This window comes from Fukomys damarensis, unplaced genomic scaffold, assembly GCF_012274545.1.
Source record: "Fukomys damarensis isolate Sample0158 unplaced genomic scaffold, DMR_v1.0_HiC HiC_scaffold_32, whole genome shotgun sequence".
NCBI classification, from domain to species: domain Eukaryota; kingdom Metazoa; phylum Chordata; class Mammalia; order Rodentia; family Bathyergidae; genus Fukomys; species Fukomys damarensis.
The window spans coordinates 10,626,967-10,645,154 of NW_022900944.1; the positions used below are offsets into that span (position 1 = coordinate 10,626,967).

Consider the following 18,188-nt stretch of genomic DNA (forward strand, 5'->3'; position numbering starts at 1 on the left):
TTTTTTTTTTTTTTTTTTTTTTTTTTTTACATGATTCTATTTTTCTCACTGTCTGGCAATATATTCTCTTTTCAGCTATTTGTGGTCTACAGTAAAGCTGAATTTTGTCAGACACAAAATTTAAGGCATGTGTTGGATGTAAGGCATTAGATACTTAGTGCACAGGGACTGGAAGAAGGAATGAGGAGCCTTCCATCTTTATAGATCATTGGAATAACGAATGACAGCAGATGAAGATCCCTTGGTCAGGAATGGGAGGGTCAAACCTTACTGTGGATGACTCAGAAGGAAACCATTGCCCATCTGGAATCCTGCAGGACGGATCATGAGATCTCTGCCTAGACTGACCCTGTTACCCTATTCCATTACAGCACAGGGGATGAACACAGCCAGGGAAACTGGGGTCTCTTGGACCAGGTGGCTGCATTGCGCTGGGTCCAGGACAACATTGCCAACTTTGGAGGCAACCCAGACTCTGTGACTATCTTTGGAGCGTCAGCAGGAGGTTCAAGTGTCTCTTTTCTTGTAAGTATTCTTGACATCAAGCCTCTTCCCAGGCTTGATGTGGCTGTTGATATGGCCTCCTGGATACCAGACAATCCATTCCTGGGACCTTCACTTATAATACCTGGATTCAGTGTTAATTCTATAAGTGCTCAGCATTAGAATGTGGAGAGTCAAGACCCATCTCTCCTGGGCCAGCAGGAGGCTCAGAGCTCAACTCAATATTCCAGGTCCTTAAGAATTTTTAGGTGCATACTGGTGCTAGGAAGAGGCAAGGATGTGAGTTGGATAACATGTCATATTTGTTCCCAAGGCAGATGTGCTCTTTGGGGCACTAGAACACAGATAACAGGTAAGGAGATTCCTTCCAGATTGTCCACTGTTTATTCCAAATCCAAAAGGAAGGGCGAAAATCTCTGGGGCTGAGAGATGAGGAGCAATGGGGAGCTGGGTGAAAGGAAGAATAGACCGAAGGTGAGTAGGGAGGGATCTAGCAAAGGATGCAAGTCACAGACACAGTCTTTGGGAGGAAGACACCTGGCTCTTTTGAGAAACTGACTGGATCACAGTCAGGAAAACTGGATGATTTTGGTGGTTATAAGGATCCACATCTACCTCTGAGTTGAACAGAAGATCAAATCTATTGCAGTAATTTTCAAACATGTATTGGTTTCATGGTTGAATACTTAGAGGAAAACATTTTTACACTTTCCAAGGTAGAGAAAAAGGAAAAATACAAGCACACACAAAAAATAAAATGAATCATTTACAATCTCCCTCCCCAGGATGGTTCCTGTGGATTATTTCTCTATCGTCTCTGCATGCAGAGTTCCTCTGCTATTATGTTGTGTTTTTTTCCATTAAGTTTATTGGTACATTTAAAACAAACAATACAGTTACATTTATGATTAGGATCTTGTACCTTTACATGATATACTTTGATTCTTGTTTCTTCCCCAGGCTATACTCTTAAGTGAAATAAATAGGATACACTTGAGTAAATACCGAGTTTGTTTCTCTGGTGTGAAAAACTAAAAGTGTAAATAAGGTTTAAATGGTATTACATTGTTTTGAAAAAACCTGTCCTTAACATTGTAGTGCAATAAATATTGCCCTAAACCAGAATCCCTTATCTTTATATTTGTATAATATGCTAGGATAGAAATGAAATTGTTTATGCAATCTCCTTTTATTGGAACCTTTACTTATTTCCAATTTTTGCTGTTTTAAAAAGCTTTACAAAATAAGCATTAATAAATACATTTTTGCATGTAACTCCTTAAGCATTTATTTTTGTTATACTTTTTTTTGGTAGTTTTTAGAATGAATCCCAGGTCTTTGGTCATTGCAAGGTAGCACAGCATTACTGAGCTACACACCAAACAATTGTTATGAACAATTTAAGGTTTGGAATATAATTTATGGTTAGGAATACCTAACACGTTCTGCCAATTTGTTTGATTGTCATGGTGAGGAGAAGCCACACAATTCTTGTTTTTATCCCTGGCTCTGGGCTCTGCCTCTATTTTGCTGAGGTTCTCAGGGAAACTGGAACAGGGGTCAGCCTTGGAAGCGAATGGATCAGGTGAGTATTTCTCATTGAGAAGTTCCCACCAGGATCTCCAAGTGAATGACCAGGGCACAAGTGCAGGTACAAAGATCCTTCAAGAGCAAGTTGGTCACTAATGCCCTCCATCTGAGCATCAAACCTCTTCACTCCTCTGCCAGGTGTTATCTCCACTGGCCAAGAACCTCTTTCACAGGGCCATTTCTGAGAGCGGTGTGGCTGCTACTTTTCAAATAGTTACGAAGGGTGTCAAACCCATGGCTGAGGTAAGTCTCATGTTGACAACTCTTCTGCCCTTTCTTTGGTTCTGGTAGAATTATAAGAGGTGTTTCCTACTTGGGTGTTAGCTGAGATTCTCTAAAGACACTGGGTGGAGAATGACTAAGCAGAAAGGACTCCTTCAGGGCTCACACTTAAGTCACATTGTATACATTCTGACAAGTCTTAATGAGAATCATCTTTTCTATTCTCATGAATTCTGCACCAGTTTTAGCATGGGGAGACATACTACTCCTGTGAACTTGTCATATGTATTATAAGTGCAATCATTATATTTACCTATAAGTTGGGAAACTGAGGCTCAAATGCTAGTAAATGGAGGAGGTGTTATTTTCATTCAGAGTGTGATTCTGAACTCCATGTTCTTCAGTCCTCTCTGCCATCTCCATGGAATCTCTCTTGAGACATTCACTTTTGAGAATATTGTGCCCACTTTAGAAGAAACAAAGCACACAGATACTATGTATGTGGTTCATGCCACCATTCCAAATAACACAGACAACATGCTCTGGGACCCAGAATACACCTTGATCTTAATAGAATTTTAAGCCATTCTATACTGTTGATTTTAGGATAAAACCACTCTGTGTACACTGATGGTGGCTTAAAATCTTTTTCTTGAACTCTGCTTTTGTCTATGATCTCTGCAGAAAATGGCTGCTACTGCTGGGTGTGAGACCACCACATCAGCTGCCATGGTTCACTGCCTGCGCCAGAAGACAGAAAATGAGCTCTTGGAGACCCAGAAAATAGTAGGTTAATCCATTGTAATTGTCTTACCCTGTGTACTTTACCCCATATGTTATTGGTTCAGCTATGTGTTTACATGGTGAAACCACCTGAGATGATTGTTTACCTTGTCAGTCAGTGCATCTTTCTGAACCAAACCAGGAATTTTACTTTTTCCTTTTTTATTGTGTAACACCACAAATATAATAATGTCTAGTAATAACCATGAAGAATAGATTATAATTCTCTCCTCTTTTAAAACTTAATATGTTGACATTCTGTTCAGATATAGTATTAGAAATTAAACCCAGTGTTCTGTACAACTAGTAAGAATGAAAAAATATTACGCTTTTTCATATTCTTTTTTCCCATTCAGTTTATTAGTACATTAAAGCAAACAATACAGTTACATTTATCACTGGGATCTTGTACCTTTACATCATATGCCTTGGTTCTTGTTTTTCCCCATACTCCTGCCACCCCTTCACCCCCTTCACCCTTCCATATACAGTTTTCCTATTCTTAAATTAACTACCTTTCTGAATTTTTAAGAATGGGGATATTAAGTATCTAGTTTTTCAGAAAGATGTCACAGTTTATCTGGATGCATTTAGAAAATTCCTCCATTAAAATACAGTAGTGATCCAAGTATCTAGATTTTCTGCAATTTACCCCAGTTAGGGTTCAAAGATAGCTATCTTTCTAACCAGTTATTCAGCTATTACCCATCCATCCATGCACCCATTCAGGCATACATGCATCTGTCTGTCTGTCTGTCTGTCTATCTATCTATCTATCTATCTATCTATCCTGTTCATCATTATTCTTTCATCAATCCAATATATTCATAATATTTCATTAATGTACTTTCAATGGATCCACAACCCATGAGTGATCCAGTCAGCATATATGTCCGCACAATTACCCGATTCTCTAAGAACAATAACACATCCATTGCATCTGTGCTTGTGTTTATTCTTTCATGAATGCATACGTACAGTTCACCAATATGACATGCATTGACCAACCCCATCCACGTACCCTTTTATCTGTGATTTATCTCTTTTTTTCTTCCCACCCTACTCCATTTCTTCCCCCATGATAATTTTGTGAATAGGTGATGTCAGAAGAGTTGTTGCACACATAAATTGAATTATCCCTGCACTAAAAGGAAAGTCCAAGGAAAGGACAGGATTTATTAGTAGGCTAAGAATGTAGATTACAGAGAGAGGATGCTTTCATCTTTGCCACCAGGAGTGATTCTCAGCAAAGATGACACTGAAGACGGATGGATAGTCATGGCAGTGTTTTTGCCACAGGGAAACTTATCAGAACAAATGTCCAGAGAAAAGAGCATACTGCACCCATAGGTACTCTCCCTTTTGTGGTGTTAAAGTGAGCTCTGTAGTCACCTGATCTTCTGACTTCCCTATCTGGATATTGGACACTGCAGGACTCTTCTGGACACTCAAGGCAGTCCTCTAACAGTTTGTTCTGCCTTCATGTCCATAGCTTGGGTCCAATGTGGCCTTGAGCTTTGGGTCCTGGTTCATTTGCCTCAAATAAGTGATCAGTTTTCAAAAGATTAACACCCAGCTGTTTTCTGATGCCTGAAAAGATGTGGAACAAAATGTCCCACCTCATACAGGAGTTGTTGATAACTTTAGGGAAACCCTTAGAACCTAGGATATCAGACCACCATTCTGAGATATTCTAAGTTCATATTGAAATTCATCCATAACTATGTGCTTTCCTCAGTTCTCATACACACACACACACACACACACACACACACACACACGCCCCACTTACAGCTGCACTCCTGGCTAGTGAAGCTATAATCCATAATTGAGGCATCCCTAATGATTGCTTCCCACATAAAGGTTAGATTTGTTAACTGGAGTAGAACATTCCAATCAATTAAATTTTGGTGAATATCAAAAAAAAGTGTGGGCTGAAATGAGCTTGACTGAGCTTGCTTGAGTGAGGGTTTTCTAATGCAAGATGAAAAACTCATTTGTAGGTTTATTTAAGAGAAAAATGTCACATGAAAGCCTCTTCACATAAATGAAAATTTCAGGAGCAGATAGCTTAGGCGATGGATGGATCCAGGTGGTCATTTATCCTGAGAAGGTTTCTCATTACATATTTGGTTTTGTCCTTCCTGAATTCTTAAACTTGATTTACTTGGAGATCTGAGAGGTCAGGTCCTTTGCTTTCTTTATTACAGGACCTGAGTCTTTACATCTTTAAGTTATAGTACTCTATGACGACAGAGTTCGGTTTTGTGGAATCAGACCTCCATCCTTGTGTGTATGTTGCTGAGGCCAAAGAGGCCAAAGCACTTGCCAGAGTAACCCGGAGTATAAGATTTGTGGCACTATTGAAACCCATTGCCCTACTTCCCAGTTCAGTGCTCACAGTCAGTAATTCTTCATCCCATATACTCAGACATCCTCTTATTTTCTTCATTTCTGGCTTCCAAAATATCCTCATTAGAGGAGGCTGCATCACAGCCTTCTACTCTCAGGAGACAAACAACTGGATAAGGGACTCAGGAGTCTTCATTAAGAAAGTCACATCTCAGGCTGGGGATTTAGCTCAGTGGTGCTGCTGCCTGCTTCACAAACCAAGGCTCTGTGTTCAATCCCTGGTAGCAAACAAAGAGACAAAAAACAAATAAACAAACAAAAAACAAGCAAAGCCCTCAAGTTCCCATAGCTAATGAAATGGAGTTGAGGAAGAAGTGTAAAAGAAAGTCGCATCCTTTGGGAGGCCACAGGTTTGAAGAACTGTGCAGACAATGAACCTGTGATCTTAGTTCTAAGGACACACCCCTCCTCCCACCATCTAGGAAACCTCAAGATGGTCCTTCTATCTTTACTTCCTTCCCTACTATTGGATAATGAGTGAAGATGATCTTTCCTTCTTCCCTGCCATCATTGTTGTATCACCAGATACAACTTTGCTACCCAAAGTTCTGCCCTTGGTTTTTCACAGATTTAGCCCCTTTGTTTTGACCTGAGCATCTGTAGTCACTGCCTACTACCAGGGGAGTCAGTAGTTCTGGTGTCACCCTCATGCAGCCAGAACAGAAAACCAGACCCAGTGCATTGCTCTCTACTTCCCCAGGTCTTTTCTGTTGTGACCCTTGTGATTGATGGAGTGATGCTGTCCAGGGCACCAGAAGAGATTCAGGCTGCAAAGAATTTCAGCACTGTCCCTTACATTGTGGGAATCAACAAGCAAGAATTTGGCTGGTTTCTTCCATTGGTGAGACTGTACTGACCACTCAGACAGGTGCACTGCTGTGTCTCAGTATCCTTCCAACCTCTGTTCATACGAGTTCTTCCTCCTTCAGCCCCTATTGGGGTTGTCCTATTGCCGTTAGTGGACACTTCCTCAGAGACCTTCTTCTTCAGGATGGCCCAGCAGTCCCTTGGAGGGTACATATGGGGCAGTCTTTGGCAAAGCATGCTTTGATTGTGTTCCCATTAAAGAATACTGAGATGTCTTGCCTTTTAGGTATACAGAGATAATAGTTGCTCAGATGGAAAAACTCATGATGCTCAGATAGGGAAAGACTGGAGAGTCCATGAGAATCAGGCTGAGGCACAAAAACTACCACTTTGTGTCTGGGTTCATATCTCCTATAGATCTCCACATACATTCTGAAGCCCATCGCAGGAGAGATTCAGAGAAAATCACTTCTGAATTAATTCAAATTGGTTTCTAAAAGGGAAGAAAGGCTTTCCCTCCAGCAAAGGTACTAGATGAAACAAACACTAAGTTGAAGGATAAATAAAGGCATTATTCAGTAGTGGAATGTCAATAGGGAAATGATAAATCATAACAGCTCAAGTCCTGGCACCAGAGGCTGGAGATGTTTCTAGGCTGGGTGAGCACAGGGATATACTGTGAGTGTGAGCTGTGACTCCACATGGCCACACCGAGGGATTTGTCCATCCACGCTCATCTGTAGGAGAATCAGACATGTGTCTCAGGAAGCAGAGATGTAAATTGAGGTGAGCCTTTCTCTGAACTTAGATCTTGGTTCACACATAGAGACCAGCCAGGAGATTGAGTTGCCTCAGATGTTCACATTTCAAATGGCTTCAAACATTTCCCAAAAATCTACTCTGTCACTGGAGAAAACAGTTTTTAACGTGAGATTTTCATCTCAAAGAGCAGAGAAAATATTGCAAGTTTCCAGTTTATAAGGTAATTGTTCTAAGAGTGGGTTTGTAGGTCTGTCTGTGTGCATCAGGCTTAGGCTGGTAAAAACAGCAATTTCACATGAAACCGCTCAGTGATCTTAGGCTGGCCCATCTGGGCTCTGGGCTCACTGTAGGACATGGACTCTAACTGCTAGAAGTCAGACAACAGTTGGGCCAAGTTTGTGGGTACAAAAGTTTGGACAGGGGCATCACATGATGAAAGTTCTGCAGTTATCATTTCAGAGGGATCCCAGAAGTTTTCAAGAGCCCAAAGCCATATTGCTTGATTTTGCCTTGCTAAATCACCAGAGTCTTTGTGGTGCATGCCTTGTGCCCTTTGCATCTGGCCCTCTTCATCAACATTGCCCTTCTCTAAATGTTCTCTCACTCTTGGATGACCACTGTGCCACCTGCCCGATAAATACATATATTTAAGGCTTCCTGTTTGGACTCCCTGAATTTCTGTACATGAGTCTGTTTGTTCTATTGGTTTCTCAAATTCACAAAGGAATTGTCAAGGCCCCCAAATGAAACTTCATTTTTCATTAGTTTAGTTGTTTTGGTCTGTTTGTTTTTTCTTGTGCATTCCTGAGGATTTACAAATGCTTAACCACCATTTTAAACAGATTTTGCGTGATTCCTTATCTGAAGACATATTGGACCAGAAGACAGGCACATTTGAAAAGAATGCCAGAAGCTATTTTGTAAGAGGCTGGGAAATCATGGGGATTAATTCAGAAACAAAGAAGGGTTTGATACCTGACCCAAATGCCATACAAATTCAATGGCAGAAGCAAAGATTGAGAACTGGGATTCTGCCTGTATTTTGTTCCCCCTACATCACCTCCAAAGATGGGTTTTGCATGGGGCTCAAGAGGTTCATAATTAATAAAGCCTCTTAACTGCCTGGAAAAGCCATATTACTATTTTATAAGAGGGGTGGTTGATTTCTTGATGCATTTCAGAACATGTCTGATAATTCAATTCACGTGGCCATTGAGAAGTATTTAGGAGCAACAAATGACTCTGTCAAAAAGCTGGAACTCTTCAAGGACTTACTCACAGATGTATTTTTTGCTGTCCCATCTGTGAATGTTGCCCGTGGACACAGAGGTGAGTCTCCAGCACTGCACAGGAGTGGGGCACCATGTTACCAGTTTTTGTCTCTGAGTTAGCCAACTCAAAGTGTAGACAGATGTGGAAATTACTCAGGGTGAAACCTCAAATGTGATACCATATGGCCGGGAGACAGGGAACTGTTTTATTTTGATGTCTACCAGTATCGGACTCTAGAATAGGATCCAAATGCATGTAGTTAATTTGGAATTGATCTCAGAAAACTTTAACAGAGAGATGAGGAAGTGTCACAGGTAAGAGATGGAAGCCGTCAGTGCCGCACAGCAATGCATGTGTCTGCTGCACGGAACTGAAATACGCCTTCTGGCCTTTTCTACTTTCTTCTTCTGAAACTCCCATAATGTATTATGTTGAAGATATTTTTCTAATCATAACCACTGCTGTATTATCAATAACTCACATCCAGTGTATTCATATTGGGTGCATTATAGTCCTCCATTCTGTCATTCAATAAATGTCTCATCCAATCTTCATTCCATTTCAGCAAGCCATGTGGCCCTAACCTGGGCAAGAAGCTTTCTTTAAACTCTGTTTCTGTCCCCTGATGAAACCTAGAGGTTCTCTGAACAGCTGAAGACTTTGAGAAAGTCCTGGGGTGCATCTGGTCATGGGAATTGTGCATGGCCCATGTCTTCACAGATGCTGGGGCCCCCACCTACATGTACGAGTTCCAGTATCGCCCAAGCTTCTCATCACCTTTGAAACCTAGCAGTGTGGTAGGAGACCACGGGGATGAGATTTTCTCAGTATTTGGTACACCATTTTTGAAAGGTAATGAATCTTTGCTGGCTATGAACTTGAAGTGAGGAGGCATGGCAACCAGTCTTAGTTTGCTGGTGTTGAGTAAATTTAACTTTCTGTCCTAATCTTGGTTTACTGATTTGCTGTCACATGGCTGAGCTACAAAGAGTAGTCCTCAGCTTCTCTCCTGGTATGACATTATGAGGGTTAGGGTATATTCCTGTGTCACCAATCATAGTCTGTCTCAGAATAATGACCTGAGACATCAATAAGAGAGGTGGTTGTTTACCTGCAGTTGCAGGCTTAGAGACAAGATATCCCTGCTTGATATCCCACTCACAAGAGTGTATGAGAATGTGAGGTGAGGGTGTCATCTCCATTTTGGTTATCCTGAATGGACTATAACATATCTGTCTACCTGTCATTTAATCTATGCATGTACAACTCCTATAGTTATATTTATAATATATTTAAGCATATAATATTTTTTTTATTTTATTGAGTTTATTGGTACATTTTAGGTATACAGTACAGTTACATTCATTATTGGGATCTTGTACCTTTACATGACAGGTGGTCTTGGTTCTCGATTTTTCCCCTTGTCCCTCCCCTCCTTTCACCCTCTCCTCCCCTCCCCATTTACAAACACTTTATTTCCATTTTTTCATTTTCTCATAGTTTTTCCCTTGTTACCTTTCCCCTACCCTTACCACTTTCCCTACAACTTTAGCCCTTTTCTTCCCATTTCACAATGTCAGTTATCTCATTAGGATCTTACGTACTATTATAGCTTTTCACACCAGAGAAACTATTCGGTATTTACACATGTGTGACTTACTTATTTCACTTAGGAATATATCCTCAATATGTATCCATTTTACTATGAATGAATCTAATTTCCCATTCTTTATGACTGAGTAGTATTCCATTTTATAGAAAAACCACATCTTCTTTATCCAGTTTCCAAATGATGGGCAAATGGGCTGTTTCCAAGTTTTAGCTATTACAAATTGTGCCGCTATAAACATTGGTGTGCATATATCACTGTGGTATTATTCCTTTAATTCTCTTGGAAAGATACCCAGCCAGAGGGATGGCTGGGTCAAATGGAACCTCCAGTCCCAGCTCTTTGAGGTATCTCCATATTGATTTCCATAGTGGTTGCACCATTCTGCACTCCCACCAACAATGCAGAAGGGTTCCTTTCTCCCCACAACCCTGCCAACATTTGTTATTGTGTGATTTCTTCATAGCAGCCGTTCTTTGTGGGGTGAAGTGGAATCTCAGTGTTGTTTTCATCTGCATCTCTCGAATGACCAGGGATGTGGAACATTTTTTCATGTATTTACTTGCTGTTTTTACTTCTTTGTCTGAGAAATGTCTGTTCATTTCAGATGCCCATTTTTGAATCGGATCTTTATATTTGGGGGTGCTGATTGTTTTGAGTTCTTTATATATAGTACATAATAGTCTTTGTCTGAGGAACAGCTGGTAAAATATTTTCCCCACATTGTAGGTTGTCTCCTAGTTCTGTTGATGGCTTCTTTTGCAGTGCAGAAGCTTTTTAATAAGATGAGATTCCAGTTGTTGATTCTTTCTGCTAGTTCCCATGCTACTGAGGATTTGTTCATAAAGTCTTTTCCTATGCCAATGTCTTCAAGAGTTCTAGGCATATAATATTTAAAGGAAAGTATTCATAAATACCTTCACTCTCCAGCTTTTGCCTATGACTTGTGACCCACATTATGTATGCTCATGTCAAGAGTGCTTCTGGACATCTCCCAGTTGGGTGACTCCTTAGGACCTTTGTTGTTCTCATAATTTTCAGAATCTATGAGTATGTAAATATGTTTAGAGATTGAGAAAAAATCCCCAAGGGCAAGCAAATGAGCAGGAAGAAGAAATTCTTGGTGTGACACTGTGATAGTGTGGGGGTTAGAGTGGGCAGGTGAGCACAGAAGATAAAACCTAAGTATCTCACACTTGGATTGAATGCCTATTGCTGAGTCCTAGATCAGTCATTCTCAAATGACACAGCACATTAATTAAAATGGAATTTCTTTAAAACGTAAATTTTCTCTCAGTAGACATAAATTAAGGGCTAAAAGTCTGGCCTTGCAAAAGTGCTGCTGGAGTTGCAGGTCCATGAACCCCGTTTTAAGTCACAAAGACTTTTTCATTCTTCCTCCCAGAGGGGGCCTCAGAAGAGGAGCTCAATCTCAGCAAGATGGTGATGAAATTCTGGGCCAACTTTGCTCGGAATGGGTAAGGCTGTTGGCACATACAGAACAGCACTGATGGACAAGCTGGGGAAGTGCGTGGCATACCTGTTGGGAATGGGTGGCTTTGCCAGCTTGAGTGATCAAAGGCCTGGCCCTGTGTCAGCAGTACTTTGATACCGAGATCGCTCTCCAGAGGCACAAGTGCCCCAGGAGATCGAGAGCTCCTTATCTGTGGAGCTGCTTGAGCCTCTTGGCAGAGATTAGCCAGGGGATCCCAACAGGTCTCTGAGAAATGCGGGCACAACTCAGCAGCCCTGGGGAATTTCTATTTGATTCTCTTTCCAGGAACCCCAATGGGGAAGGGCTTCCCCACTGGCCAAACTATGACCAGAAAGAAGGGTACCTGCAGATTGGCATCACCACCCAGGCTGCCCAGGGCCTGAAAGCTGAGGAAGTGGCTTTCTGGACTGAGCTCTGGGCTAAGGATGCAGTGGCGAAGCCATCCTAGAGAGCACCCATGAGTGGTGAATGAGAGAACCAGCTAACCTCGGGAGCCTGGAGCAGCCAACATAGACATATTCTACAGAGGGGGGCTTTTCTGTCACGGAAACTTTGTCTTGTGGACAGTGGAGAATTGTGTGGTGGGGATGTGCAAAGGCCAAGGAGGGGAAAGCTTGTTCTTCTGGTGTCAGGAGAATAAATGTTTATTTGGTGAACACATCAGTTTGTGTCTTGTGTTGGAAATGGAGTCAAATCTATTTTCCTCGGAGAGAAGATGAAGACAGAGGCAACATCAGAGTATGATGTCTCTGCAGGGATCATTTGGTGAAGGAGTTCCCTGATCTAAGAGAAAACAAGCTCATTGGCAAAGAGGGGTTATAAACCTTGGCTCAGCTTCCTCCTCCAAGTGGATAGTGTTGTTTCATGAGCTAAAATGAGTGTATAAAATCCCTGGGAACCAGAGGCACAAGTTGGGGTTATATCCGCCACAGACACCTCTTTGTTGACGTCTGCCACATGTTAATGAGAAAGTGTGGGGTCAGGTACTAAGAGGGAGATAGCCTGTCTCCAGCTGTGCGAGCACAGAGCCCTGCTCAGAACTTTTCCCATGAAGGATCAAAATCCTGCAATGATTTTGGGGAAAGAAGCAAAGATTCTTCTCCCTTAGGGCCTTGGTGAGACTTGTTAGGGTTGAAGGAAGAGAAAAAAATTAAATTCTGTACACCTCTAGATCAGACAGGGAAATTGTCTGAGTCAAGGTAATTAGATATCTTTCATTCTGCGTGGAAGGCAGGATCACTGAGATAGGCCTATTCCCATGTGTGAGGAACACAGAGTTCCTCTAAGTTGAGGCTACCCTCAGAAAACTGACAAACACAGGGAAATGGCCTGCTACTTCTCTCTTAAACACTGGTCTGTTTGGTGAACTGGAAGAGAATGTCTGACTGGATCTTCTCTATTCAGGCTAACTTGTCACCTTCCCTAAGTAGGCAGTGCATCAGGTAAGCCCAAGCCAGGCATTTGTAAAAGGGCCTTGAATGCACACTGGACATCAGTGGGCATCATATGTTCTTGTCCTTTCACCGCACTCCAAATACCCATGCACTCGAAGGGCAAACAATCCTTATCAGGGACCCAGATAGTTTCTGAACACTATACAGACAAGGGACATATTCTCTCTGGACAAGGGATTAGAAAGAGCTCAGCGTCTATCAGTTGAGTTACAGGATGTTTTTTTTCTAACCTCAGGACAAATCATTATGTGTATAGTTTCAGTTATTTAGAAGGCTTAAGCTGGATTATTTCTTCAGCTCAGGAGTTTGAAACTAGCCCTGGCAATAAAGTAAGAATCTATCTACAAAAGGATGCTTCCTTCTCGCTTTTTTTTTTGTTTTATTTTTTTGGGTTTTTTTGCACCGGGAATTGAACTCAGGTCCTTGCGCTTGCAAGGCAGGCCACCGAACTGCTGAGCTAAATCCCTGGCTCTTCTTACTTTTGTGTGTGTTTTTCTGTGAAGTGATAAGTAGGGAAGTTTAAAAAGATTTGTTGAGAACAGTTGATGGCCTCACATGGACCTCTTGAAACTCACACATCTTCACCATGCTGTCCTGGAGACACACACATGTTCCCCCTTAGAAAATTTCCCACCTGAGTTACTGAGTACTGGAGAAAGACTGGTGTCATACAGCTGAATTAGAAAAACCTAAAGAGAAACAAAGTTCTGTGTAGAGTGGACACTAAAGGAAGAATATTCCAGGAACTCGAGTTGGTAGGATAAACACCTGGGATTATAATCTTTGTACCAGAGATGAGGAGGTCCTGTTTTAATCTATTTTCAGGTTTTCTTGTTCTCTGTGGGACTGAGCAAGCTATTCTGGTCCATTGCTGCTGTTGGTTTTAAGAAAACCATGGGCTGTTACAGTGACCATCTCTTCCTAGTAGACCTTGGAAGTAATTGGCCAAGCCTGAACTTGAACTGCCACATTGATATGAGGACTTCAGCCAGCTTTGCACTTGTGATAAGGATATCCAGAAAGCATAATTTGTTAACCAGAAATGACTAATCTGTTCTGTTTTCTTTCAAGCAACAGTGCTACCCACAGCTCTACTTACACCTGGTTACTACCATGTTCTACACCAACAGTGTGGAAAGCCCATGTGTCTGGCATGGGAAGACTTTTGGCCTTGTTGGCAGCCACTATGCCTATGGTGATGTTTCTATCATCACTCCAGCAAAGACTGAAGAACAGAAGCCACCATCCAAGTGGATCTATGAGGATGATTTCATGACCAACCTGGCAAAGGATGAAACAGAGAAGTCATCATCAAAGTGATTCCCAAAAGATACAGATATATGGCAGTGTCTGATGGAGGCTTAGGTTGTCTCAGCCCCCAAATTTGCTGCTTGAACAATGCTAAGAGGACATTTCAATAGATTGCTGGCAAAGCCATTTTGTTGAGACAATGAACACAGGCCAGACTAAGCAAGCTAATGCCTCTTAAGCAGTGATCTCCCTGTCTATCACTGCAGATAGAATGTCATCCTTTTTGCCTGTGCCTTTTTCAGCACAGGAGTCCCCTTCCATGTCACCTGCCTTGGAAAAGGAGACATGGGAACAAGTTTGAAAGGAGAGGCTGCTTCAACCATGGTGACAGTATTCCACAGTATCTTGCTGGCTGGAGCACTCTGTTTAGAGGACAAACACTGGGCAGCTGAAGAGAACTAGTGCATCTTCTGCTATGACCTGCACTGCCGACGGCTAGAGACACAATCCAAACTCTTTGGCTTGAACGTTTCTCCGCAAAGCAGATCCTTTTATGCCACTTGCCATGGGAAAGAAGCTTCAGAAACTGAGGTTTGAAATAAGAGGATACTTTCAGCATCCCAGGACTGACTCTGGTCTCAAAGAAGGCCTGACATTCCTCTGACCAAAACTCTATAGTCCCTTCTTGGGCAGAAGAAAAGACAGTTTTTTCTCTGCACAAGGTGGAGGAGGTGTCAAGTGAACAGTGGCCTTTCTGAACCTGTTCTACCAAGTGATTTAGTGTCCTGAATCATTGCCATCAACGATCAGCACAAAGCAGGAGGGTCTAGGCTTCTTCGTTTGGATGGAAAAAACAGATGTTACACAGGAAGCCTATGTGTATGGATCCTTGAGGCAGAATAATAAGAACTTTGGAGACTGCTTTGTAAAGAGTTGAAATCAGATGGTGAATGCCCGGAATTCTCCCTCCTCTGGGAGATTTATGGGCTCTTTAGTTTCTGAGCTTTATAGTCCCAGTTGTGTTTTGAATGTTGAATAAAAAAATTTTTGTAACAGTTTTTGACTGAAAATCAAGCTTGTCCTAGGTCACCTTCAAAGCACTCACCTCTCTCCTGTATATTCTAACACAGAGGACCCACTTTTCTGGGGTCTTCCATCTTCAGAGAATCCGTGGGCAATTTATAACAGTTTGTAATGCTGTGATGCCCACAATGATGCAAATTGGGGCAATACTCAGGGGACTTCTTTAAGATATGAAGAGACTCTGGGTGTAGATCAGTGGAAGCACATATGCTTAGCATTAGGTGCTGTATTCCGTGCCTAACATCACAAATATTTTCTCTGTCTGTCTGTCTCTCTCTAAGAGAAATAATACTGAAAAGATGTTTGATCATCTCTTAGTCTACGTATCCACTGTCCACTCATAAAACAAGTATTTATTGAGCACTTAATGCATTTCAGGAACTGTGCTACTTGCTTGGGATAAACTGATGAACTGGACAACTGAAGATCCTGTCCTCAAAGCACCCACCAAAGGAAATAGGAACCAAAATGCAAATTCTTGGTCTAAGGTCATAGCTCAGTATTAGAGGGCCTCATATATTCCAAGCACTGATTTCAATCTCCATCTCCACTAAGAGCATTCAAGACGTTACACTCACTATAAATAAAAATAAATATTGAGTGATACGGGATTCCACATTAGACAGGTATACAGGTTTTTCTGAAGAGGGAAGACTTCAGTAGAGGGGAATGAACAAGTCATGTGAAAAGCTAGAGGAAGAGTATTCCCAAAGAAAATACATTTGTAAAGATGCTGAAGAAGAGTAAGACCTAATGGTACATGTTGTTAATCTCAATACTCATGAGACATAAGAGTCACAGGTTCCTGGGCAATCTATGGAATACAGCCACACCATGTATTAAAAAAGAACAATTTGATAAAATGAAATAAAACCACAAACAAAGAAAAGTCCCAGAGCCTGTGCATTAATGCAGGCATGTTATCCCAGTAATCTGGAGGCTGAGATAGAAATATTAAAAGTTGAATCTATTGTGGGATATTTTGCAGTGGGGCATCTGCGAGAATATATTTTGAATGACTGGAAAATCTACCACCTTTGGGTGCAAGGGAAAAGACAACTATTGATAAAGACAGATATTTTCCTGTGCTTCCAGAAGGGCTCCTAAATACATTTTCCTGCATAGATATAACCTCTAGGGGTCTGGGCAGTATCCACGGGGAACTGACTGCCAATTATGTTTTCCAATTCAAGTGTGAGTTTACAGCCTCAGAGCAGGGAAGGTGGTCTGGGTAGGGAGCAAGGTTCAGGCACCACTGTAACTTTTGTGAGTTATCCGTTAGATCCTGTCTCAGTGAACATAATTCAGAAGAAGGAACTGGTAGGTGGTGAAAGAGAACTATTTCAGGAGGAGCATTCACAGTGAGAGTCTTTGCCTCAGCAAGGCTAATTTTGATTAGCTTGAATGTGTTTCTAGAAGTAGAGATCCTTTTTGGTGAACTTATATGGCTGAGCATGCCCCTCACTTGTTGGCTTTGGGATGCCCTGTTGTCTCGCTCAGTACCTAGCAAACTTCATGTGACTGTGAAACAGAAGCTGCTGGCAGGATTTGGAGGACAGCCTTTCACAGGACACATGGAATCTAAAGTAGATTTTGGGATTTAATTTGTAGCATGTTGTGATTTCCAACATAAGTGGTCTTTTCATTTGCTTCATTTACAACCATTTCCACTGAGGGAGGATTCAGTGCATTCTGAGATTTCACACTCCAAATCACCATTTGTCAGTGAGAGGTGTTGCCATTTCTTTAGGAGGTTGATTTCAGGGATTGAATTGAGGACCTCAGGCAAGTTAGGCAAACACACTCAATTCCTATTCCTATTGTTTGTTTTGAGTTTCAGATGAAAATGGGCCTCACATTCCCACTTTGTAAAATAATTGCAGAATCTCATTTATGGGAAGGATCTGAACTTCTTTTCCACTTTATTCCACCTTGAGATGTGATGGATTTTCGCCGAATGTCTCTCCTCTGTAAGTATGGAGCCCCAATGTAAACATGAAACCCTACTGTCAAGTTGACTTCCTTTCTAATTCTTGTGGGAATTGGGAAGGTCTCATAGTTCCATTAAGACCTCAGTTATTTTTTTTTTTAAGGAAGGTTGTGTGAATGTCCAGAGGCAGTCTAACTCTAGGAGAGCCTGCTCTTACTTTTATTCTTGCTAATTGTAATATCTTTCTTTGGCTCATGTCCAAATTTTAATTATGCATCAGAATCTCCTCCAAACAGTCTTTCCTGATTTTCTAATCCAAAAGAAAAGGGGAATGAGAAAGTGTGGAGATGAAAAAGAAGGGGAAATAAAAAATGAGAAAAGAAGGATACAATGGAAATAAAGCTTCGTAAATAAGGAGGAGAAGAGAGGCTCAATGGAAGGAAGGGGACTAGGTACAAAGGAATAAAGATGTATTATGTACAGGTACAAATTCCTTAGAATGAATGTGATCATTATGTACCTCTAAAGTGTACCAATATACTTAAGAAAACATATGTGACACCAAAATAGAGTGGTTAAAAATATGGACAGTACGGACACATATGTCTAGCCTAATGCTCAGGTCTTTTTACCTGCTTTGCCAAGACAAACTTCATATAAATTTTGTATTGTTGGAGATAAAATTATCTCGTGAAAGGGAACTTGGGTATCTTTTTCTTGTGTTTTCAGCTCTTTGAATACCATAGTCCCTAGGTCCAATCAGTACTCTGTGTGCCTCTAATTTGCCATGCCATCTGCCCAACATCTCTCCACATCTGTCTTGGCAAATACACAGAGAACTCCTTGAGAAGAACTATACCTTGAATTCACTCATATATCCACCATACTGATACAAGGTCCATAAATTATTGGTGAATATGTGGAGACTGAAAGGATAAATAGATGGGTGGGATGATTAGAGCCAAAGATTTTGCAGAGATGTTTTTTTTTTTTTTTTTTTTTTTTTTTTTTTTT

General features: G+C 41.3%; 1 protein-coding gene across 2 annotated transcripts in view; it reads left to right on the plus strand.

Annotated features, from left to right (window-relative positions):
• The window catches only part of LOC104872673 (liver carboxylesterase 1), a 26,317-nt gene extending 14,198 nt beyond the window's left edge, over nucleotides 1-12,119 (plus strand). For both annotated transcript variants that reach the window (XM_010638955.2, XM_010638956.2), the window contains exons 5-13: nucleotides 372-525; nucleotides 2,233-2,337; nucleotides 3,001-3,102; nucleotides 6,212-6,352; nucleotides 7,923-8,000; nucleotides 8,262-8,409; nucleotides 9,073-9,204; nucleotides 11,367-11,439; nucleotides 11,742-12,119. In XM_010638955.2, the coding sequence (XP_010637257.1) occupies nucleotides 372-525; nucleotides 2,233-2,337; nucleotides 3,001-3,102; nucleotides 6,212-6,352; nucleotides 7,923-8,000; nucleotides 8,262-8,409; nucleotides 9,073-9,204; nucleotides 11,367-11,439; nucleotides 11,742-11,904 (1,096 nt within the window). In that variant the 3' untranslated portion in view covers nucleotides 11,905-12,119. The remainder of the gene's footprint in view (nucleotides 1-371; nucleotides 526-2,232; nucleotides 2,338-3,000; nucleotides 3,103-6,211; nucleotides 6,353-7,922; nucleotides 8,001-8,261; nucleotides 8,410-9,072; nucleotides 9,205-11,366; nucleotides 11,440-11,741) is intronic.
• The last annotated feature ends 6,069 nt before the right edge of the window (nucleotides 12,120-18,188 follow it).